This window comes from Lissotriton helveticus, chromosome 10, assembly GCF_964261635.1.
Source record: "Lissotriton helveticus chromosome 10, aLisHel1.1, whole genome shotgun sequence".
In the NCBI taxonomy this organism is placed as follows: domain Eukaryota; kingdom Metazoa; phylum Chordata; class Amphibia; order Caudata; family Salamandridae; genus Lissotriton; species Lissotriton helveticus.
This window is the reverse complement of record NC_136071.1, coordinates 1,120,864,363-1,120,890,281: the sequence shown is the minus strand read 5'-3', so window position 1 is coordinate 1,120,890,281 and position 25,919 is coordinate 1,120,864,363. Positions and strand designations below refer to the sequence as shown.

Below are 25,919 nucleotides of genomic sequence, written 5' to 3'. Positions count from 1 at the left end.
CAAGAATACCATATTACAAAAGAACACCTTAACATTCAATATATTTACTATAGGTAATTACATTATAAAAAAATTGTGTTTTCAGTGGAGGTAATTGTCAATGGCTGCTGCATTTTGGAGAAGACGAGCAGCTCTTTGGGAGAATCGTGCGGAGAATTACAGGGACAGCCAAGCGTGTGTGCAGGCTCGCATATAAGGTGGGTTCGAGTTAGTTAAATAGGAGAAGAGAAAGAGGGAGATAAACAGGTATAGCAGCATGGGGATATCTGGTTGCAGAGGTTATGGCCTTTCATGATGAATGCACAGCTTCAATTCCAAAAAGACTTGAATTGTGATCATATATTTCGATTATTATTGTGCAAATTATGATGAACATTGTCACCATTCCTGGATTAATACTGGGTTGATCATTGCAATCATCGCGGGATGCCTGCATCTCTGTGGTTTGACCCTCTTTGGAGGATACTCTCCCAGAGACAACACTAGGATGTTGACTGTATGACTTCCGGCCATTAATTGTCTCCTTTGGTTGTCCCACACTTTCCTTGGATGCGACCGGATAGTGGTATTTAGCACTTTACAAACAAACTTGTGCTTCAACTCTAAAATTGAAAATGGAGGCACTGTTAGTAGTCTGATGATCTTTTTCTGCTGCCACTTCCTAGAACTATATCATGATTAACAGAAAGCCACCAGAGCAGACTGTTAGTTCCCTTGCCATGTCTCTGGGGATTTACCAGTAGGTGTTTGTTCTGTATACTCCACACAAAATAAATAATGTGTTTACGTCTTACGTCATGTAACTGTTTACACAACTGATAGGATGGTGAGCCTGGTAAAAGCTGGTGCCACCGTTTATGCCTGTGATTTAGAGGTGCATATGGTTGTTGGGTGGGACCTTTAACCTGGCCTACTTGAATGGTTTACCTCGCATTCTGTGGGGGTGATGATAGTTAGCAGTGGGGTTATCTTTCAGGTGTGCTTTCTATTCTCTTTATGGACTGCTATGTGCTTTAGGTGCTGTGGTGCTGTATCTATGGATTATCTGGTGGGCGGGCAGTGAGAGTGCTGTTGGTAATGCGGTTGGACTGCAATAGTTGAAAAGTTGGAGGCTTCTTCCTCCTCTAACCGAGGATCTTCAGGTCAGTAAAGATACTAGCACACCCACGGGGAGTGTGCTGATTTACTGCATAATGGCCCAAGCATGCTGGGTGGTCATGGTTGTGTTTCTGGTGTGTCAGGTTCTTTTTCAAATTGCCCCTCACATGGGAACACAAAGGCATCATCCCTTTTCTGAGAGCAGGTTTCTTTTGGGCTATTTTTCCCACACCGGTCTAGACTGTAGCTGCTAATGAGGGCAAAGGTTGCTGGGTAATTATTCTCCTTGGCTCTGTCCATCCACTGTGTGGGAGGCATCTCTTTTATTTACGGGATTTCAGTTTGGTGGCCAATAGGAAGAGATGTCTTAGTGGATGCTTTTGCAGACTGCATCTCATTTTGTTGGGTAATTCTTTCAATAGCCAGTTTTACAATTTAAGCGTGGAATGATTTGCATGAACGTCTTTGTTGATGTAATAAGCATACAAGGTTATTACCAAGGATTGTCCTCAGATGGCAAGTGGGGCCTTGCAGTGCATGGTGGGAAGGCGGGAAAGGAAGTTCTGATTGTCCATTTGTAGATGACGTAAGGCTTGATGAAGGGATACGAATATGCATTAGGTTTGAAAGGTTTATTGTTTTTGGTATATTCTGTGCAGTTTACACACAAAATATTGTTATTTAATGGAATGGTTGTTAGAACCCCCATACGTCTAGGGTGGCCTAGCTTGCATACATTATTACACCCCAAGGTTGCCACTAAGATACAGTTTATATTCATTGACATAAATTAGAGTAGGAGACGAATGGGAGAATTCCCTTTTATAGTCAAACGTACAGTTTACCGCTGCATATGTTTATATACATGGTATTTCTATAGAGGAAACATAGCTGAAAGGTGTAGCTACACTTGTGGAAAGCACCGTGTGTTGTACGAGTTTCACCTGGAGAAGGATAAAGCCATTAACACGTGATTTGCACATGATATATTGGGCCATCCAAGGGCCAGAGAGAAGTTCTTGGGTCCTCCAGGAATGTACAGTCTATATGAACAATGGATGTCCTGTGTAGGCGCAACTCCAATGATAGCTAACGTCAACAATCCTCACAAATCTTATTCATGCTTGAGGATAAGCTGGGCATTTGTGGTCTCAATCTATTTGTTTATTTATGTTGCTGTTTTTATAGTATGAACCTGGCCCGATGCATCTTAGTGATCTACAAGAAATGCAAGGAAAAAAAACCAGGGCAAGTTAATATTAGCTTATACTTATTTTTTATTTTGTTTGTGTTCTAGTTAATGACCTTAATCCAGATTGTTTCAGCAGGAAAGATCTTCATGTAACAATTAAGCAGCATAAATAACTGTCCAGCAGTATATGCACAGTGAATTGGTGCAAAACTAAATTAAACTTTAGTTAAAAAAATAAGGAGGGGAACATTTGCCCTACTTGCTGCACAAACCACCCTTTTTCCAAAGTTTGTTCACAGATTTCTAGATATTCAATCTCACATTATCAGAGGCTCTCAAGGGTCTCCGCCGAAGAACAAAGTTGTATATTTAGGAAACAAGAGAGCCATTAGTTTTTCTCACCCCTTTTTTAGAAAAATATGAATACTTATGCAACACCAGGTAAATTGTTTTAAAATAATTTTGTTTTAGATTTTTTCAAAGAAAGAAGCCTTGAAATGGCATACCGACATGTTATTATTTGACCATTTATTAACCCATCGCAAATACTACAAATTCACATCACCCTCATATTCTAAATGTCATACGCCTCAACATTTCTCTTTGCCCGGTGGATGTAAACCGTGTCTTATTTCTATTCATATGCGATGTATTCTGGTGTGTATCCTCAGAAACGTTCATCGGTGATCCCAAGTTTTTTCACTTTCCTCTAGATGAATGTATGACCATCAGAAATCTATCAGAGTAGGCCGTCATGCAGAGGCTTAGATCTACTGTGCTACAGTCTTACTGTACGATGCAAAATACGCTTATCTTTATTTTGTTCATTGACCATGTCTTTGTGGGTAATTAAGTGGCCAGTAAGTGGTGGTTCTAGAAGAAACTCATTGAACAAATAAAAAAGACATTAAGGGGCCCATTAGGATGGCGGACGGACTTGCGTCCGTCCGCCACCCTTGAGGAGGAGGGAACGTCCGCAGGGGCTGCGGCGTTCCCTCCGTGCTGATTAGGATGTGACCGCCAGGGTGGCGGTCACATCCTCTATTTTTAACATTGCGGCGGGTGCAGCTTCAAGCTGCACCCGCCGCAATGTTAAAAATGCATGTGTTACATTTACATGCACAAAGCGGCAGGCACCGCACGGTGCCTGCTGCTTTGTGTAGCTTTGTGTACGCAAATGCAGGGGGGTACCATAGGTACCCCCCATGTGCACCCCCCATTCACCCAGGGGGCCCGCAACGGGCCCCCAAAGTGAATGTCCGTATTCTTTTCCATGGCGGAAAAGCCGCCGTGGAAAAGCATATTTACACCAACATCATAATATGGCGGACGGTGTCTCATAGACACCGCCTGCCATGTTATAGCTTTTCCGTCGCGGTCGGAAGCCGACTGCGGCGGAAAAGCGGCGGACGGAATTCCAGACCCACCAGCCATCCTAATTTGGCGGTGGGTCTTTGGAGTCTCCGCCGCGGTTTTTCCGCATCCTCCAGGCCGGCGGACACTTCCGCCGGCCCGGAGGATGCGGAAAAACCGCCATCCTAATGAGGCCCTTAGTGTTTAGGAATACACATCCCCTCTGAGTAGATTAACCTGAAGAGGAGAGAAAATAATTTACATCACTTTAATAAAAAAATTAAAAAAGCATTTGTTTCTTTGTTATTAGAGATTCTAGTCATACATTGCTCTAAAATACTCTTTTTTTTCATTGTATAAATAATGCAGATAAAGAAAGCGCACAGGGTGGAGCCAAACTTGGCCCAGAGATCGCATCTCTCCGGTGTAGTTCTGAGCAGCATATAGTGTGCTAGTACGCCTCGTTGCAGTATCCATCTTTTACCTCTTCACCAACCAGTGAAAAGACTAATGCCCATCACCAAACAGAAGAATAGCTTTCCCATCACAAAGATATCACAGTACCTGCTTACAAGATACAGCAAACTCAATGTTTGTCTTTTTTCTTTTCCAATGTATTATTTTATTTTTTTAGGAAAACCTTCTTTTACTTTAAGTATAAACAACCCAGCAGCATACTTTGTGACTTGGCACGTTCATTTTAAATGTGACACATTACTATTACATAAGTTGATTTTAACATATACCTATAGTTTGTGTTACAGCTGATCACATCAATCCAAATTCTTTTTGCTAGGGACAATCATCATGTCATATTGGTATCATGGTGTCATGGCTGTGAAGTGTTAAACGGAGGCTACAAATTTAGAAGGATATTAAGTCTTATGGCTCATTAAAAATCAGTGTTATTGTGTGTTCTTTTGTATTGCCACTGAAGGGAAGAGGTGATCCAGTATAGAATGTCACTACTTGAGGATGGAGTCCTCGCTGGTGTTGAAGGCCCCACCCACTGAGGTCTCTGATAAGGAGGCTTTGCCTATATCCAGGATTCTGAGAACACAAACAAAGCTTAGGATGGCTCTGTTTGTATTTGAAGCCCGACGGACAGTTCCTATAGATTGTTTTCAATAATTAAACCTTTGAGTGAAGAAGCAACACAATGTTCTAGTGTCTTCGCTTGGAATGGTAGACCTTTGATGGGCTGGAAATTGTTGCGGTCATTGTGTCTGCATTCAGTTACTTCAGACTGTATAGAATATACCTGTAGGGAAGCAGATTATGATGGCAAAGAAAAAAGGATTCTTATTTTGTTTTTAGTGTAGTGGGCCTGTTCACCATTTATGTTAGCCAAGGGGGCTTTGTGGCTGCCTCCCATGTTCTTTAATCTCTAAATGGAGGCTATGGTGAGAGGATCTAGAGTGCCATGGGCTCATTTAGCAATCTCCATGTATTGGTATGCCAACAATATTTAATTCCAAATTAGAGTGTCCTCCTTTTGGGACTTCAAACAGCAAAGGTGCTGCCTTAAGCTCGTTGAGTGCTAGATGGCCTGAAGAAGAATGCTACTAAAACTGAGTTATTATTAAAGTCTGTTAAGTCTCATCACAAGCCAGTTCAGTAATGGTGAGTAGAACTTGGCCATTGTTGCATGACCTTGCTGCTTTCCGGGGGTCTCTTGGTTGTGCATTTTGCTCGAACCAGAAACGAGTTCCACTCTTTAAGATCATTGTGAAGTCTGCAAGGTTCTAATTTGTTTTGGGGTGATTGTCTAAGCCATGGTATCATATGGAAGTGACCTGGCAGAACGTTTGAAAATGGAACCTTTTAACATTCCTTTTTGACTTTCAGACTAATACATAATAGCACTCCTAAATTTGCACATAAGTTGCATATTTTGTGTAACTTCCAGAGCACACAATTACCTCGTCGTCGGACGCTAATCCTGATTATAAATCGGGGGGCTTAATTCGAGTTTTTTAGTGGAGCGTAATTATGTAAAAGTACAGCAGAATTACGTGAAGAGCATAACCCTGCATTCATCACCATTTACTAGAGTAAAATGCACCCTTGAGACCAAAATGAACCCAAGGTTGTATTTGGCACTAAGAAAAATACGATAAATGCAACAGAACTGGAACAGTGCCAGCCAACTGCTGCACGCGCTCTGTTTCTGTGTTCCTGTCTTTGCATTTTGCCCCAAATTACTCCAAATTATGCAAGCGGGCTTAATCGGGTATTTTTTATTGATTTTGGATTACAAGAGTAATGCAAAATGACTCCAGCGTAAGTAACATTTCACCCGGGCCTAATTATATTTATGACCCTGGTGCAAGTTATTGCCTGCATGATTTTTGCCAGGTGAAAGTTTGCTCAACATGGACTTGGAAATTTGACACATTATTAGTGCAATATGACCCTTTCATAGTTGTGTAAGTTGGAATGGGGTGCAAATTGCCTATTGGTAAATACTGAACGCCATTTTGTCAGTATTTACCAGTTGCACAGTTTGCACCTGGTAAAAAGCGCACTTTGCGGGAGAGCAAATGTAGTCAGAGACTGCTAAATTATAAGAAAAGCTTTGAGCCAGTTTTTCAGTGGCATAACCACCATGACGTGGAATACTTTACCTGTTCATAGGCTATAGAAAAATACATTGATGCGCTTGAATACGTTAATCATTAGCGCGTTCAAACTTGTCTTTTTTTATATTTGTATTCTGCATCAATTGTTCTTAACCTTTCGACTTCTGTGAACCCCTTCTTTAATCATTAATGGATCCCGGGGACCCCCCCTAAGTTATTACTTGAAGCCGAGGACCCAGCCTAAGCATTTTTGATTATTTGAACCACAAAACAATGCACAAAAAATACATGGAGCTTTTCTAAATTCAAATGAGTCCAAGCAGTGCCCATACTATATTCTGTTTGATGCACTTGCACTGCTCCCTCGAATCAGCCTGAGGGTACTAATTACAGTTTTAGCCTCCAGTTTCAAATTCCTTCACATTTACAGAACGTTTTAAAATCTTCGGTTGTACATTTTGCTTCGTTATTTATGTACACTTTTTAAATCTGTTAATTTTATTGAATTTTCTAAGCAGTCGCAGACCACAGGTCAAGAACCACTGTTGTATATTGTCTCTAGACGGCCTTTCGGGCTATGTGGTCATTTTTTGGTGTTTATTTCTCTTTTGTAATAAAAATGTTAATCACTTGCCCATGGGACACTCACTGCATCTCGTTGAAGTGACGAGGGGGCATGTTGTGCCCATTTGTACAGCATTTAAACCCCCTTGGGACAGCTGTTATCATTAATTATGTAGCATTCCTAGTGCATCTGTGAGGGCGCATCATTAATCACACCAGTGGCAGCGCATGATATCTAATTATCTGCACATGAACTCCTTTGACTCTCGCCCTTGTGTGCTGAAAAATTAGCTCTTTATTGTGGCTCAGAAAGGGTTGAGGGTGGTGATTGTAGCAGATGAGTAAAGGGAAAATACAACATTATAGATGGGTTATAGTGAATTTTGGTATGGTTTTCAACCAGAAGTTCTGAGTGACGTCAAATAGACAACAAGAGCAAAGCTTGAGTTGTCTATGATGCCACTCCGAACCCTGATGTGAAAAATATCCCCATAATTCACTTTTTACCCATCTGTAATTTTCTGTTTTTTTATGGCCCCCAAAATCATCTGCCCCTTCTTTCAACTACTGCGCAGAGGCAGAGGATAATGGGAGAGCTATACGTCACATGCCCCCTCCTCCCTGACGCAAATGTGAAAAATAAATATCTTACTTGCAATTCTTAACTAAAACCTACCACCTACCCTGCTTTCCTTCCCCCTTCCTGCAGCTGTGCTTTCTGTTACAGTCAAAGCCGACAAGCAGCGCTGCACCGACATGCTCTCAGAGAGACCTGCCACCTGGCCTGGAAGACCTTTATGACATCACAACAGTGGGGAACCAGTTTTGTTATCATCGGTTGTGATGTCATTTCTACAGTTGAGAAGCACTAGAGCAGTGTGGGCCATCGAATGTCACATTAGTGCATAATAGTGTTGTCATGTATTTTGCCTATGCACCGATTATCGTGACCCCACTGCTCTGTGGTCACAGAAACTCCAAGATCGGCAAAAAATAAAAAGGAGCATATACTTATATGATCAATGTTGCTCTATTAACAGCAGTACAACAAGTTACCAAAAATATTAATCAAATGTTGAGGATTAAATATCCAATCATATTCATCAGGAGTCTACTGCGTGAGTTTCAATCCACTTTATTGAAGTTTTTATTCAGTGTAACAATAGCACCTCAGCCCAGCCAACGCATTTTGTCCCCGCGGACTTAATCTGGGTTGGGTTGTTAGTAAAATCCTAATGTCGCACCAAATGAAGAAGTGTCAGATAAGCACCATATCCAGTAATGGTTCAAGATAATGAGTTGTTGGGTGGTGTAGTACCCTCTTTGTTAGTTCGAGTCACAGTCCCATATGGATGTACGTTGTCACAACGCATGCTTTTACCACGCATGCTTTTACAACGCAGGTTTTTCAACCCAAGTCGTTACAACGACTTGCGTTGTGGGGCGCTGGATAGTGAATAGTTTAATTTACTATTCCAACTCCAGTCCCCGTGGATAGTAGGGAAGGTGTTGGATAGTAAATTAAACTATTACCTATCCTAGAGCGCTCCCCAGCGCAATTCGTTGTAATGACTTGCGTTGAAAAACCTGCGTTGTAAAGGCAATGCGTGGTAAAAGTTGCGTCGTAAAGGATGTTTCCCGTCCCATATTGATATTATTATTATTATTATTATTATTATTATTATTATGTGTTCTTATATAGCGTTCGATTACCCGTAGGCATCTCGGCGCTTGCCTTGGGAACCCATCCTGGCTTCCCCAAGGTGAAAGCCAGGCATCCCGCCGCGGGGGGGCCGTAGTGGAGATTAAGCAGGCTAATGCCTAGAGCTGCAGAGTGTGAACCCATGATTCGAGTAGGCACCGAAGCGAGAATTATCGAGTCCGTGGATATTTGGGCTCAAGACCCTGCCGCGTCGGGAATTGAACCCTGGTCCCGGGTCTGACCTCTGCTTCAGGGTCTGCCTCCTCTAACCAGTGAGCCACACTTCTCCACCCATCACACACACATCAACGGGCTAGGACCCTGGAGTTGGTCACACATCGGTTGAGAAAGCAAAAGACAAGACTGATTTGCATATGGCTGGGTTCAAACTGGAATGGCATGGGGAGAAAAAATCGATGGATTTAGGCCCAGATCTCTGTATTGGGGTCAATGTATGACTTTGTTCTGCATTTTGTCCATCAACTGTTCTTGCATTTGTCACCCCGAGTGAGACGGCAATGCCCTGAAGTAGGTCTAGTGCTCTCCATGCCATTGGAGTCAAGCTATCCTGGCTGATGAAGGGTGAAACCACGAAACTGGTCCTAGGATGTTTGTTTCCAGTCCAGGGAGGACCTGACCTGGCAATTCGGGCTGGACTGTTCACATATGGCTGGGGTCAAACTGGAATGGCATGGGGAGCAAAAAAACAATGGATTTAGGCCCACATCTCTGTACTGGGGTGAATGTATGACATTGTTCTGCATTCTGTCCATCAATTGTTCTTTTTGCATTGGTCACACATCTACAGAAGTTGTTCAGCACAGACCCTACTCTTATAGCACTTTACCACTTTTCTCTTTCAGTCGTCCATCATAATGATTTTATCAACTTTTTCAGAGACTATTCAAAGATAATGACCCAACATCTGTTTTCCAGCACTCATCCAAGCATAATTTAACAAAATCCAGTTTAACTGACTGTTGAGGCATAGATTATTTCCCAAATATGACAATAGGGCAGGGGTCTTCAAACTGTGGGGCGCGACCCCCAGGGGGGCCGTGGTGCGATGCAAAGGGGGTCGCTCCTTCACAGTGTCACTTCTGCCCTGGGCTCCAGGGCTTCAGCCCCCCTCCTCCCCCATCCTGTGTCTCAGCCCGGGCTGCTGCAGTGCAGCTCCCGCTCCTGGGGCCTCGGCTGGGCAGTGTCTGGAGTCTTATCTCCGGCCGAGTTTTTCACAGGTCTTTAAAGACCATTAGCATATTTACATGCCTTTGTTAACTGATTACCAAAGCTTAGTTTTTTTATGGTTCCAGTAGCCCCTGGGCCCCCACTGCCTATTCCTTACATTTGTATTTTTACACTTACTGCTGTAGTGTGAGAATGCATTTAATGAAAAGAAATATAAAGTTGGGTTGCCAAAAGAAACATGCCTGCTATGTGTTGTTTAAAGATCCTGCGGAGACCTGCTCTTGACACTAAATAGAGTTATAAATAAAAAAAGTATATATTAATTAGTTATGTGACTTTTCTGTCTTTATTCTCTTTAATTATTAGTCATGGATCATTGAGGCATCCCTAGAACACAATTAAAAGTGCTTTCTATTTATATTTGCTGTTCTAAGTATTCACAGATAAGTGCAAAAAATACAGCTGTAGGTGACTGCTTATTTCTGGGCCATCACAATAATGAGCTGGTAACCCTAATCACTAGACTGGAAGTTTGTTGCAGGATCAGCACATTATTTATTTCCTCCACCCTCGAACCCTGATTAATGCCATTATAGCAATAGTTTAACTTATATCTGAAACCCACACTTCAAGTTTCTGGGAATGCACCCAGCTTTCAGACTACTCACTTCTCATTCTCGCCTTCACTTTCACCCTGCACTCCCAGTGATCACAATGCACTCACACTGATCACCATGCACTCACACTGATCACCATGCACTCACACTGATCACCATGCACTCACACTGATCACCATGCACTCACACTGATCACCATGCACTCACACCAATCACCATGCACTCACACCAATCACCATGCACTCACACCATTCACCCGCTCACCCTGCACTCACAGTGATCACAATGCACTCACACTGATCACAGTGCACTCACACTGATCACAGTGCACTCACAACATTCACCCACTCACCCTGAACTCACACCAATCACCATGCACTCACACCATTCACCCGCTCACCCTGCACTCACAGTGATCACAATGCACTCACACTGATCACAGTGCACTCACACCGATCACCATGCACTCACACCGATCACCATGCACTCACACCATTCACCCGCTCACCCTGCACTCACAGTGATCAATCTGCACTAAAACTTTGCTTGCATTGTTCACTCTGTACCTCACCCTGCAGTCACACGAGCACACTTCTCACCCTGCACTCATGTGACACTTCACTCGCCTGTCCCCTCCTTACTGCTCAATCTGTAGCTCACTCAAACAGGGCCATCACTAACCATGCACTAATTCGTCCCACTCTGCACTTACAGCCGAACCCAAATTCATATGGTCACCTCACTCACCCTGCAGTCACTCCTTTTACCCTACTCTCACACTGTTGCATTGCTCACTGTGCAGTCACATGGGCACTCTTGTCACCCACACAGTGCAGAGGGTAAAGTGCCTGGTACAAAGAAGATGTACCATGCACATCACAGAACTGAGTGTGAGTAAACTATGAGTAGCGCTATAAAAAAAAAATGAAATGTTTGTCAGACAGGTGCTATAGAGAGATGAGGTGTATTGTTGGTGAGTAAATTCATGGAGAAGGTGGAAAGACTGTTGCACCGTGTGCGACCAGTGCTTGGAAAAGCCCTGGCTGGGAGTGTTAAGACCACCCAACCCCCCGAAGTTCGGGTCTAGTGGATATCCCCTGCTTCTGCCTATTATTTACATTTGTAGTGCGCTACTGTTACCAAAAGGTGTCCTGGGGCTAATAACCATCTGCCTGCAATGCGAGAGAGGGATCCGGGGTTGGGAGAGGAGAGAAGAGAGGGATGGAAGGAAGGGGGTGAGAGGAAAGGGGCATGGGTAAACTTCTTAACTCTGCACAAGACCGCCACGGCTTGAATGCACCCTTGCTGCTCCCGGCCGTGGCCAGGTGAGCTTCTAATGTGGCAGCGCGTATTCCTGCGGATTGGGAGGCCCTTCACAGAGGTTGACTAGACATCTTTCTGATGTTAATTGCTGTATTTTGGTTATAAACTGGTACTGATGTGGTGAAATCTTTCCTCGGTGTTACTGTGTTTAAAAAAATTCTAAATAATAAAGCAATGCTACCTCAAAATACGCAGCATCACAGAACATTATTTACATTTTCTACTCACACAATTTAGTCAAGCCTGTCGCATAATTTGGTCCTCACCTTCCTCATAACCTAGAGGTTTAGAAATTTTTGTCAGGAGGGGGTCCTTTCGCTTGAAAATGTTGACAAGGGGATCTCGGCATCCAAAAGTTTGAAGACCTCTGCAATAGGGAGACTTACTGACAATGGACATGACAGCACAGATATACACGAGGACAGTGAAACAAAGACTTTTAAAGATTCAGTATCGGGCAACTCTAAATATTCACCCAGCAAAGGCTTTGACTGAAGAATAAAGGTGCAAGACCAACTTTTCCTAATGACCCCAACGCTAGCACAATCACACACACAGCATTATCCTAGCTCGCACATGCTTAGGAGAGGACCCTTCGATGCAAACATCTGTGAACACCTGTATCACCAGACACAGTGGTACATACTTTCACAAAGGAGATGATATCCACCTTCTCCCACTGTCCATGGAGCACAGCCATGAGGAAACCCACTCCCAGAAGACCACACAACCATACTTACTTATGACCAGACCACCCCTATGGAACACATTGGGGCGTATTCGTAAACGATTTCGGGGTACGTTTAGTAATAGTACTGCAAATTGCAGGTCACAAACCTATATGTGGAGATCTCCAACTCCGTCTCTCCTATCTTTTCTATGTGATGATCCCTGCCATGAGTGCGGAGAGCGCTGCACACATAAGTCTATGTTTAAGTAGTAAATGCCAGAGTGACGGGGAAAATTAGGAATACTTGCATCTAAATGGAAGGAATTTAGGGAAAAACATGCAAAAACAAAATGCCCACCCGCACAAGTAAGCCAATTGCTATTCACATACTGTACTGCAAGGGCTATTACAGACAAAAAAGTCCCAAAACAGGTGTAAATGTACTCCAGCCCAGCCTTGGAGAAAGTACAGCACCTCACAAGGCTAGTCACATGTACTGTACCATGCTTCCATAAAAACAATAGACACTGGGACTGGACATAACTCCCCATTGGAAATAACATAAAAATAAATCAAATTATGTAGACATTTTTTTTTATTTGAATGGCTACATATATATTTGTTTTTGAATCCATATATATAGGAATTCAAATGTATTCCTTACTAAATAATCTATTTACTAATTCTCTATATATAATTACTAAATAAGTGATTTAAATTATAACTGTCAAGTTTTTGTGAAATAGTAATTAGTATTTAAAATGAATTCTATGCAAAACTTTTCATATTGAAAGGTATTATTATTAGATTGAACAAATATTTGTAAATGATTAAATAGACATTTAAGTTAATGTACTGTGACATTTTATTTGATTCATTTATAGATTCTGGAGTTAAAATAAATATAAAAAATTAACTATATATAAAAATCACATCATATTTTATAATAAAATATTTCAATATTATTTTTAAAGATGAATATCACTTTCATGCATTTTTCTACACTTTTCCATATGGAGATCTCCACCCTGGTGGTGGAAACTTCTGCCTATTCGTGAAGTTACACATATTAACATGTACATGTGGACTTGTAGGTCTAGACTTAGGAGTAACTTTACACTCCAAAATGGTGAATAGCAAAAAAGTGTGAAGTTACCCCTAGGTGCAGTGTATAAATGTACATTGTGAACAGGGCCCTATGTTGGGAAAACTATGAATCTCTAGTGTGCAATTCCACTGCCCCCAGCAGTACAAAGAGACCAAGGAAGTGCACTTTACAAAACCTGACTCGCACAAGGTTAGACAACTGCCCAGATACGCTGCTCCTACTCCGGCCGTTGGGCGTTTCATCTGCAGCGTTTGTCTTCTGCCATTTGCTCCCTGACCATGAGCCATTACTTCGATACGTGCTCTATTCTTTTCTTCTGTTGCTGCTCTGCCACTGTTTATCACCCCTGCTCAGAAGTAGTATGTATAGGTCTCTATTGCAGAGGCGTAGCGTTGACTTGTGTAGGCCATGGGGCTGGACACTGGAACACGTCACTGTTACTGATGAACCAAAATCCAGATGCTATTTTAACCACAGTCCATTTTTTATGGGTGTTGTCAAATGAAGTACCAATGTAGGCTAATGCTATAATTTGGTGCTCCATGTTCTAGCATCCAATGATCTGAAGCTTTGTTTTCATATGGTTATATAGTTCATGTAGGAGCCACCACCGCACACAGACCCAGAGAACTGAGGCGTTGGTCACAGAGGGCTGGAGGATGGAGCGCCTAAAGAGAAGACGGGAGGCCGGATGCAGATGTTGAGATGCAAATCTCTTGGTGCCGTTGCCACAGATGGCTTCATTGGTTACATCGAGGACTGAAGGAGATCTGGATATCCGCGGATGGTCTTTGTAGCGCAGGAGCAGTATGTGCCCTCGTCAGCCATGTAACCTTCGACGCCCTTTAATGCAGCGTGTGTCGTTGGCCCAGGCTTACCACTGACCTCCAACCCCATGTGACTGGCCATCAGTGCTGTGGGACAGATGGACATCTTTAGGGGCATTTGGCAAAGCAAGCGCGTGAGAGGAGGTTGCCAATGGTAGAAACAAAACCCACAATCCGCTTTCAAGCAACAGGAAATATCAAACAAAACCGAGGCTAACCATTAGAGAGCCCAGGTGGTTGATGTCACGGGATATCTCAAAACCCAAGCTGACCTCCTCAAACAAAGGGACATTCCAGACTGCCTGTTGTTGAATGACGAGCCGGATTAAGAGACCTCTTTTTTCAGTTCACCAGCCGGCCCCTTAAAGCTTTTTAATCATTTGCAAAGTATCACATTAAAATGAATTGATTTAGGGTCAAATCTTTGAGTGCTTGCTAGCTGGTGTTCATGACATATGGACAGGCAAACGGTTTCATGATAACATACATACTCCTTTCTTATAGAATGAGCAGAACGGAAGAACATTTTAACCGAAGAAAGCAGGATTTAGAAAGCAAATGTAATTTATCGCTGGCTTTGCAGTTCTTTGAAACGGAAATTCTGTTCGTTTCCACACTGACAGCCCCGACTAGACTAAAATATTTTTAACTCTGATGAAACGCGCAGCTGTGAACGGGGCGTCTAATTGCCTCCCCCAGGGGTCTCGCGGCGGCGAGAGGCGGCACGCGCCTTCGGCGGGACTGCGCCAGTGCACCTCATTATGGTAATCTGTGCGGTATGTATGCTGACGGTACATTATTACAAACCAGAGCACCGTGACTGGGAGCTGCATGCTCCACGCGCCCCCATTAAAAGACTTATCTTTCAGGAAATCGGACATCAACTGGAATTAGACGCCCCTTTGCAAACGGATGTGGAAAAGCGCGGGCATAGAAAACAAATACATACTATAAACTTAATAAAAAGTAACTGCTGAAATTTTTTGCTGCAATGTTCTTGATTATTTTGTTATGTATAGTTCTTGCAGGGCGCAGTGTTCCCTAGCTGGTTTTGGTGCATTATGACTGTTTATGTACAATTCTTGTATAGCTGATGGTGGTGCATTATTTCGATGTATATACAGTTCTTGCATAAGACAGTGTTTCCCAGCTGGTGATCGTGCATTATGTTTATGTTGACTTGTTGTATAGCACAGTGTTCTGCTGCTGGTTTTGGTGCATTATTTTTGCTTATGTACAGTTCTTGCATAGCCATGTTCCCTAGCTGGTGTTGGTGCATTATTTTTGTTTATGTACAATACTTGTACTGCCCAGTTTTCCCCAGCTGGTGGTGGTGCTTTTTTTATGTTCAATTCTTGTATGGTGCAGTGTTCCCTAGCTGGTATTGGTGCATTGTTTCGGTTTATGCACAATTCTTGCATAGCACCGTGATCTCGTTTTGGTGCACATGGCTCACATCTGAGGAAATGTGTATATTTTTAAGCATCTTAAAAGACTGGTTCAGCTGTGTGCTGTGCAAAAACAATTGATGGACGGAATGTTGCACAATGGCAAAACATTCACCCCCAGTCACAGATTTAATCCATCATTATTTTGCTCACCACACCACCCCAGTTCAGACATGGCCATATGTAAATCAGTCTTGACTCTGTGCCTCATGAGAACAGTCCAGCCCGAACTGCCAAGCCATGTCTTCCCTGGACCGGAATCAAGCATCCTAGGACCGGTTTCTGGCTATCAGCCTTCATCAGCCAGGATAGCTTGATTCCAGTGGCATGGAGAGGACGGGACTCACGTCTGAGCATACCCGTCCCACTCAGGGTGACAAATACAAAAACAACAATTGATGGACGGAATGTTGCACAATGGCAAAACATTCACCCCCAGTCACAGATCTGGGTTTAATCCATCGTTATTTTGCTCACCACACCATCCCAGTTCAGACATGGCCATATGCAAATCAGTCTTGACCCTGTGCCTCATAGGAACAGTCCAGCCCGAACTGCCAAGCTATGTCTTCCCTGGACCGGAATCAAGCATCCTAGGACCCGTTTCTGGCTATCAGCCATCATCAGCCAGGATAGCTTGATTCCAGTGGCATGGAGAGCACAGGACTCACGTCTGAGCATACCCGTCCCACTCGGGGTGACAAATGCAAGTGACATCAGTAAACCATTTGTTAACCTTTTTAGTAAATTAGTAGAGTTTAAACTGTGTCTTTAAATTAGCGTTGTTCTTGATATTAAATATATTCCCATACGTGGGTTTTGAAAGGAGACTCATCTCCTTTAGTGAAATGCTAAGACGTAGATGACTCCCAGGAGGGCAGCATATTCTGACCCAGCAGACACTTGGGTCTGTAAGGAGTGATGTTGGGTTTTAGATTCTAAATGTCCTTGTACCTGTATTGGGGTAAAAGCAAACAGTTCTGCTGTAAATGGGCCCTTACAAAGTAGGTCAGCCCAGGTAACTAGAAGATTGCTGGACCAATGAGCGAAACGCTGGTCACCTAGGACAAGGCGCTTGGAAACTTGGCATTGATGATTTCAACCGTGTTTTTTAATCCTTGGCTCGCTGTGGAAAGCACTGTTTCTTGTACTCCACTCCTTTGCCAGCTTTGAGCGATATTTGTGAATCTTGTATCAGTGAATTTTCTTGCTTATTGGCCAAAGGGGAGAAAAGTTTCAGGAAAGTTGAGATAGTGGTTATCACAGAACTAGTTTGTAAGCTCAACAAATGAAGAAAGCTCCAAACTACACATAAAACAGACAACAGTACAACACAGCATCGAAAGCAAAAGTAGAGGGTACTAGCCTGGCAGCCGACATGAAGCTGAAGTGAATCTTTTTTCCTCTAGTGATCGCTAAGGCACCCGGATACGCCAGTGCTGCTTTATTAGGTTTTGCCTAGCGAAAGCTGCGCTCTGCGCAGCTTTTTCGCGCAGGCGAAATCCTGTTGAGAACTGTAGGGTGCTTTGGGTCGGCCCTCGTCATTGATTGGCTGGCTCCGTAAACGGAGCCTTGCCATTGGACGAGGGGCCTGTCCGTCAATGCCGGACCAGACACGGGGGCGTTCCTGACATTCTTTCCCTTTTGCCGACGTCACGCGACGCCGGGAACGCCCCCGAGTCTGGTCCGGCATTGCCGGCACTTCTGCGTCTCTCCTGCCCCGTGACTGGCCGGCCGGCCAATCCTAGCGCGGCCGGCCGGAAGTGCCCGCCCCCCGCAGCCCGGGGAAGAAGGAGAGGAAGACGGCAAGCACTATGGCGGCGCCCGCGGGGAGACCGGAGAAGTGCCTCTCCAACCTGCCGCTCTAGCTGATTCACAGCATCCCTCCAGCTTTCAGGCCGTGCAATCAGGCTCTCGACGCTGCCTGCCGCAGGTCACACCGCCCTCCCGACAGCCCAGCCCGCCTCAGATCGGAGTGAAGTGCAAATCAATATGGTAATTACATTCCCATGCTGAACCGCAGCCAGGCTGGTGTGGCGGGAGCTCCGAGCCTCAAGTCTTCGCTTCCAGGCGCTGCATTGCGGTTACACCTTTTCTGATCCATTCTCGGCAGGCAGCGCTTGGGGACATCTCAGAGTCCCCGGTCTCGCTTCAAGGCGCTGCATTGCATACATCCTCTCCTTACATAAGTATCTTTCGTTCCCTTTTTGTAGGGGAGGAGGTGCGAAGCCTCTCGAGGCGCTATGTTCCCGTCCTCCTGCGCTCTGAAAGTTGGTGATCTTCGCCCAGCCGAGCCCGTTTCGAGGCGCTGTATTGCCTTTTCTCCTTGCCCCCTCTTCTCATGGGCGGGTTGCGGCCGCTTCTCGAGGCACTGTGTCCCTGTCATTCTGTGCTCCGAGGGATAGTGATGTAGACACAACTGAGCCGGTTTCAAGGCGCTATGTCCCTGTCCTCCGCCTGTACTCTGAGGGTTGGTGATCTGCGCCCAGCTGAGCCGGCTTCAAGGCGCTGTGGCACCTCCGCCTCTTCTCTCGCCTCTCCCCCGTCCGCTCCACCCTCTCGGGGGTACCTCGGGGGTGGGGGGCGGGTACCCCCGAGGCCCGGAGCCCTCCCAGAGCCCTCCCGGAGCCCGCGGGGCTGGCCCGGCTCCAGGCACACCAGCGCCTCACAATCGCGGCTTGTAGCGAAGTGCCTCTCCAACCTGCCGCTCTAGCTGATTCACAGCATCCCTCCAGCTCTCAGGCCGTGCAATCAGGCTCTCGACGCTGCCTGCCGCAGGTCACACCGCCCTCCCGACAGCCCAGCCCGCCTCAGATCGGAGTGAAGTGCAAATCAATATGGTAATTACATTCCCATGCTGAACCGCAGCCAGGCTGGTGTGTAATAGGCTTCAACACATTGACAAAGCCAACAGCTCTTACATAGGCGGGACCTGGCTTTGCCAATGCTTGCTATATATTTTCAGTTTTATATAGGCTATCTCGACCGAAGGTATTGGAGCGCTTTATATGAGCAGCGGTGACATCACACGCGGTCACATCCTATTTCAGGCACAGGAGATATAGTGGTGTGCCGAGGATCACAGGATGTTGAGACGATGCAAGACTCGAACTTGTTTCTTCAGTGCCACAGTCAGCCGCTCTGGTCCTTAGGCCACGTCCTCGCGGTGTTGCCTTCCCATCCGATATTACTCTTGTGGATTGTGGGGTACGCTTCAAAGCGCTGCACGTACCCCTCCCCCCCCCCCCCCCCCCCCCCCCCCCTCCTCCATGTCGTCCTGTGGATGTGGGCGACTCTGAAGCCCATGGTCCGCTTCAAGGCGCTGCACCAGGGTCTACAGACATGTCCAAGGTCAGAGTCAAGGTGACCCCGTTGAACCCGGCTCCCTGGCCGTCCTCCGCCGAAGCCTTAACCCCAGCCCTCTCCCCCCGCCCCCACCGCGTTGACAGGCCAGAGTCTGTCTTCAAGGCGCTGCATTAAGTGTATACCAACTTTGGCACTTTCTATGCAGAGGGTGGGTGTGGCGGGAGCTCCGAGCCTCAAGTCTTCGCTTCCAGGCGCTGCATTGCGGTTACACCTTTTCTGATCCATTCTCGGCAGGCAGCGCTTGGGGACATCTCAGAGTCCCCGGTCTCGCTTCAAGGCGCTGCATTGCATACATCCTCTCCTTACATAAGTATCTTTCGTTCCCTTTTTGTAGGGGAGGAGGTGCGAAGCCTCTCGAGGCGCTATGAAGATTAATAAATGTTTTATATTTTTTTACTTTCTATGTCTGTCTGTTACATGGTTACAAGACGGGGGATCTTAAATGATTTTATATCTATGTATTTTATGGTCCCTGCCCTTTCCCAGCCTGTCCTCTCCCAGCCTGTCCTCTCCCAGCCTGTCCACTTCCAGCCTGTCCTTTCCCAGCCTGTCCTTTCCCAGCCTTTAAACTTCCAGCCTGTCCACTTCCAGCCTGCCCTCTCCCAGCCTGCCCTCTCCCAACCTGCCCTCTCCCAACCTGCCCTCTCCCAGCCTGCCCTCTCCCAGACTGTCCCCTCCCTGCCCTCTCCCAGCCTGTCCCCTCCCTGCTCTCTCCTAGCCTGTCCTCTCCCTGCCTGTTGTCGTGTCCCGGCGGCAGCAGGCAGCAGCGTGCACTGCGTCCCCGAAGTAACAGCCCTAAAGCAAGCAAGAAGTACGCCCCCCTCCCACCAATCCCTGTTAGGTAGTGGAAACTGTCCAAACTGGGATGCAGACAGCCCCTCTCACCTTTCGGCCTGGTACCACTGCACCAGCCGCACTACTTCCCGAACTGACCGTTCTCCACTTCAGCCCCGTCTAAATTACAATTCATGCTTGTGACCCTTTTGCCTGCTTGTGCTTGTTTTCATGACCCTGTTGCCTGCTTGTGCCTCCGTGTGCCCCTGTTGCCTGCTTGTGCCTCCGTGTGCCCCTGTTGCCTGCTTGTGCCTCAGTGTGCCCCTGTTGCCTGCTTGTGCCTCCGTGTGCCCCTGTCGCCTGCTTGTGCCTCAGTTTTCGTGCCCCTGTTGCCTGCTTGTGCCCCTGTTGCATGCTTGTGCCTCCGTGTGCCCCTGTTGCCTGCTTGTGCCTCCGTGTGCCCCTGTTGCCTGCTTGTGCCTCTGTGTGCCCCTGTTGCCTGCTTGTGCCTCTGTGTGCCCCTGTTGCCTGCTTGTGCCTCCGTGTGCCCCTGTTGCCTGCTTGTGCCTCCGTTTTCGTGCCCCTGTTGCCTGCTTGTGCCTCCGTGTGCCCCTGTTGCCTGCTTGTGCCTCCGTGTGCGCCTGTTGCCTGCTTGTGCCTCCGTGTGCCCCTATTGCCTGCTTGAACCTCCGTGTGCCCCTATTGCCTGCTTGTGCCTCCGTGTGCCCCCGTTGCCTGCTTGTGCCTCCGTGTGCCCCTGTTGCCTGCTTGTGCCTCCGTGTGCCCTTGTTGCCTGCTTGTGCCTCCGTGTGCCCCTGTTGCCTGCTTGTGCCTCCGTGTGCCCCTGTTGCCTGCTTGTGCCTCCGTGTGCCCCTGTTGCCTGCTTGTGCCTCCATGTGCCCCTGTTGCCTGCTTGTGCTGTGTGGGTGTGTGTGGAGGGCTCTGTGTGGCTGTGTGTGTGGGGGGCTCTGTGTGGCTGTGTGTGTGGGGGGCTCTGTGTGGCTGTGTGTGTGGGGGGATCTGTGTGGGTGTGTGTGTGGGGGGGGCTCTGTGTGTGTTTGTGTGTGTCATTTGCGAGAGATAAAGCTAGTGGCATTGTAAATGACAATGCCATTATTTATGTTAAAAAAACATAAATAAAAATAATGTCAAGAGCAATGCCAATAGCTCTAACTTTAACAAAGGCAAAACCATTGCATTGTAAATGCTTGTCTTTGGTGTTTTGGGTTTCCTCTAGTGATCGCTAAGGCACCCGGATACGCCAGTGCTGCTTTATCTTTGGTGTTTTGGGTTTCAGTTGTTGGTGCACAACACAGTCAGTATCTATGCATGGCCTGTTTAGCGAAAAATGTAAACAACCTTTTTTTTATATTGTATAGTGCTTAAAGCTCCTGTTCATTTTATTTGGTAGTTATTCGTACTAAGCTGAGAAAAGTTTGCCATGATCATTTGATTTCGGTCAAGTTGGGAATCTAGGAACATATTGCGTATCTTCTGGTTCCAAAGTCTGGTTTGATGTATAATTAATATCTCCTCCCAAATAAGTGATCTCTGCAAAATAATGAAACAATCCATGAGAACAATGCAAATCAAATGTAAATTTTTTAAGAATGAAGATTTATAATATGAGTAGAGAGAATTATATGAAGTGTGTAGACCCCCGCTTGTTGCAAAACGCATGGCTTGCTTTATTTTTATAAGCAATTAAAGAAGTATGATTTGAACTAATAACTAAAGGACATTCACTTTTGAATGAAGAAGTTTACTCTTTATTTCTTTTCTTTGCTAGGTCAATGTTCTCCTCATGTCATAGTGGATTAAGGACCCCAGCCTTCAGCTACCCGTTCCCCATGCGGCTCTCAACAGAGATCGGAGTGCAGAATGAACATAGCAGCAGTGCTGAATGCGCTACTGGTGTCCGCCCTTGCTGCTGTGCTGTGGAAGTATGTCCAATTACGCGAGCACGCCTCCATCATCGAGGAGGAGCTGGAGCTAACACACCAATCCCAGGAGATCTCACAGGTGCGCATCGATTACCATGCAGCCCTTCAGGCGCTCGTGGAGGAGGGTACCAGGATGGTTTGCACAGGGAGGATGCATACCGACCGCATTTGCCGCTTCGAGTCCCTTTGTTACTCTACTGAGGCAGAGGAGTTTGTCTTCTTCCACAGTAATGCCTCCATTATGTTACCCAACTTGGGGTCGAGGCGTTTCCAGCCTGCCTTGGTGGACCTGTCTTCTGTGGATGATCACAACACTCAGTACTTTAATTTTGTGGAGCTGCCAGCTGCCGCACTAAAGTTCATGCCGAAGCCAGTGTTTGTGCCTGATGTCGCTCTCATCATGAATCGATTCAACCCTGACAACCTTATGCACGTCTTCCATGATGATCTTCTCCCAATCTTCTATACAATGCAGCAATTTCCAGATTTGGGCCAGGAATCACGACTTTTCTTTATGGAAGGCTGGAATGAGGGCCTGCACTTTGACCTTTACAAGTCGTTGTCCAATAAACAGCCTCTCCTGAAAGAGCAGCTGAAGACCCTGGGAAAGCTTCTTTGCTTCACCAAGTCTTATGTAGGATTGACCAAAATCACCACTTGGTACCAGTATGGCTTTGTACAGCCTCAGGGCCCCAAGGCAAACATTCTGGTTTCTGGCAACGAGATCAGACAGTTCACAAAGTTTGTCATGGATAAGATGAACGTTAGCACAGAGGGAAGCTCTAATGAGGAATATATTGTACTGTTTAGCCGAACACTGAACAGGCTTATTGTAAACGAGGCTGAACTCATCTTAGCACTGGCGCAAGAGTTTCAGATGAAAACAATCTCGGTGTCCTTGGAAGACCATTCATTTGCAGATATTGTGCGCCTTATAAGTAATGCGTCCATGCTGGTCAGCATGCATGGAGCTCAGTTGGTGATGTCCCTCTTTCTTCCCAGGGGTGCCACCGTAGTCGAACTTTTTCCTTATGCCATTAACCCTGAGCACTACACCCCTTATAAGACGTTAGCAATGCTCCCAGGCATGGACCTTTCATATATAGCTTGGCAGAACTTGGAGGAGGCCAACACCATAACCTACCCTGAGAGAACTTGGGATCAAGGTGGACTCGCCCATTTAGACACAGCGGACCAGGAACGCATCATAAAAAGCAAGGAGGTGCCGCGCCACCTCTGCTGCCGCAACCCCGAGTGGCTGTTCAGAGTATATCAGGACACAAAAGTGGATATTACTTCGCTTATCGAAGTTATCAGGTTGACTGTGAAATCAAAACCTGGCCCCAAGAAGCAAAAGTGGACAACTGGCCTATACCCAGGAAAAGTGAGAAGTGCCAAGTGCCAGGCCAGTGTGCAGGGGGCTAGTGAGGCAAAACTCACGGTGGCTTGGCAGATCCCGTGGAACCTGAAGTACCTGAAAGTCCGAGATGTGAAGTATGAAGTGTGGATCCAAGAACAAGGTGAAAACACGTACATGCCATACATCTTGTCGCAGCAGAATCACACATTTGTTGAGAACATAAAACCGTTCACGAGCTACTTGGTGTGGATCCGTTGCATCTTCAACAAGACCCTCCTTGGTCCCTTCGCAGAGGTGCTGGTGTGCAGTACGTAGTGTGGCCATCCCTCCGTCCAAGAATCAGCCTCTGCTTTTGTTACTATTGTTGTAAGCTTTTAATTTATTATTCGTGATGGCTGGGAAGAATCTCAACATCTTGGTACCTACGTTTCTGTTGTTTATTGCGTACTTGAGCATTGTTCACCCCAGGTGAGACCAGTGATCCCTAGAGTCCAAGCAAGTAGCATCAATTCTGAAACTGATTAAGCAATGCATTTACTTGGAGGGCAGAGTTGAGTTGTAAACCTTGTATTAGTCGTGTATTGTAGGCAGAACATCAGTGCTTAAGCTGTAGATATTACAAGGACAGTTTCCTGGCCTTCTGTGTTTGCGTAGGTCAGATTGCATTCGTGACATCTGCCCTTTTTATCTGTAATTTACTAAGAGTTAGGACCTTGGGAAATGGTTGTCTGTTGAAGGTTTTTAGGACCTTCTGAAAATGCCTTTTAAATAAGGGTGTTTTAAAGGGCTCATTCCTGGAGTGGATTGAGGACAGTAAAAGGGTGAGAGCTTTAGTGATTATAGCTGAAACAAGCTTTGCTAAATCATGTGAGCACATGTGCCGGAAATGTGATGCTTGTAAAGACAGGAATTGTCACCCTACAAAATTACAAATCCAGGTGAGGTTTTAAAATTAACCATCAGATTTTGAAAACAAACCCCCTCTGAATTTACCATATGTAATTTTATGAGTAAATGTATATCATACATAGTCATGTATGTCCTAGTGGATAGTCAGAAACTGATTATGTTTTACTATTCTTTAGGTTGACAATCACCGCTTTTTATAATCTACGTTCCCTTTGCCCCAAATTATTGTAGGCATATTGTTGGGAATTGTCTCTGCATTTTCTATTCTTGAATAATTAGGTAGAACTAATAGTATATTCCCCTACAAATGAAAGAATGTGTTTATGCTGTATTAATTTATTACTAGACTAACATGTTTTCTTTTTCCTTTATGTGTGGTGCAATGAGTTAGTAGAGTTTGAATGTTTTATAAATTGCATTGTGTTTTTTTCATGAGGATTAGGTTAGATGAAATTAGCACAAGGCAGTTGCAGCTCCGCCCTACTTAAATTATTGGTGTCTGGTTGGAGCACTATGGCCTCCTCGATCAGTAGGGTGTGAGCTAGGATTTCAGTGGGGTGGACCCTTGAGCTCTTTGGCCCCTGTGCCAGAGGTTGACTGTTGTACTGGGTTACTCAGTATTGTTTACATTTCCACTAAACTTGATTAGAAGAGGGGTCACAACAATTTCACAAGGCAGCTAAGTACATTACAAGACTAGCTCTACCGACCCTAAATGTTAGTATTCATATTGTACATCGAAAACCCCAATTGATCATATGTAACGATGCAGAAGATATGTTGGCACATTTAATTAGTTTGTGAGCTAGGTTTCCATTATGTTGAAAAGTGGCATTATAATCAATAACATTCTGATCACCGCTGCCATCCTGTTCTCGGAGCACGAGCTCTCTGCGGTCCTGAAATATCCCTTAGATGACATATCACTAGAAGGGTTAAGATTACTCTTATTGGTAGTACTATTGTTATTACTCAGTCCTGAAAGATCCCTACAGATATGTATACAGAAAAGACTGGTTCATAAATAATTTCTGCTTTATTCCCATATTTATTTATTTATTTATTTGTTTGTTTTATTTATTTTGGAGCTTGGTTAAGCACAGAACACATCCAGGATTTCCAGCCCACTGTTCATAGCATATTATTTTGATGTAATATTACTGATTGTTTACACCACAACCTGAATAGCCTCACTGATAGGTGTTATTCAGTGGTACTCACTTTACCGACCCCAGAAAGGCAGGAGGATGAATTGCTCATCTTGGAGCTTGAACCCGTGGCCCGCAGGTTGCACACAGATCTCTAGAGAGGGGCCCGCCCACAGGTTTAGAAGTTGGAGCAGGGTTAAGATAGTGAGACAGTGTTTCTGTGGTTCCAGGCATAGTTCTGCTTCTGAGCAGAATCCCTTCGACAATTGCATTGGCGTAGAGTGCAGTGGCATAGAGTGCAGTGGAGCAGAGTGGAGTGGCCTCTTCATATAGTTCTGGTTTTATACCATTCATCACTTTGCATTCTGGTGCTGGAACTTTCAATTTACCCATTATAAATTTAGGCCTACACGCCCCAGCATGCAAAGTGGTGTTGCCTGAAAACTGGGAATGGATGAAGGTCTAACGCGTGACGTAAGGGCAAACTGCATTTATTTGCAAAATAGATCCAAATGCAAAGACAGGATTATGACATAATTGTCCTCCATACTTATCTGGTCCTCATGATTTTAATTGATTTTAGCAGTGAACATGCGGGAAGAGAATACATCTCTTTCCTGTTGGAATCCTGTCTCCTTTACACCAGCTGATCATTTGTACCCGTAGCTATTCTCCTGTTTCTCTTCATGTACATGTACCTGAGATTCTTGCAGAGATGGAAATAAAACTGTGGATGGTTATTTAAAA

General features: G+C 45.3%; 1 protein-coding gene across 3 annotated transcripts in view; it reads left to right on the top strand.

Annotated features, from left to right (window-relative positions):
• Positions 1–25,919, top strand: part of POMGNT2 (protein O-linked mannose N-acetylglucosaminyltransferase 2 (beta 1,4-)) — a 140,856-nt gene extending 114,937 nt beyond the window's left edge. For all 3 annotated transcript variants that reach the window (XM_078663902.1, XM_078663904.1, XM_078663903.1), the window contains one exon: positions 21,602–25,919. In XM_078663902.1, coding sequence (XP_078520028.1) covers positions 21,694–23,430 — 1,737 coding nt within the window. In that variant the 5' untranslated portion in view covers positions 21,602–21,693 and the 3' untranslated portion in view covers positions 23,431–25,919. The remainder of the gene's footprint in view (positions 1–21,601) is intronic.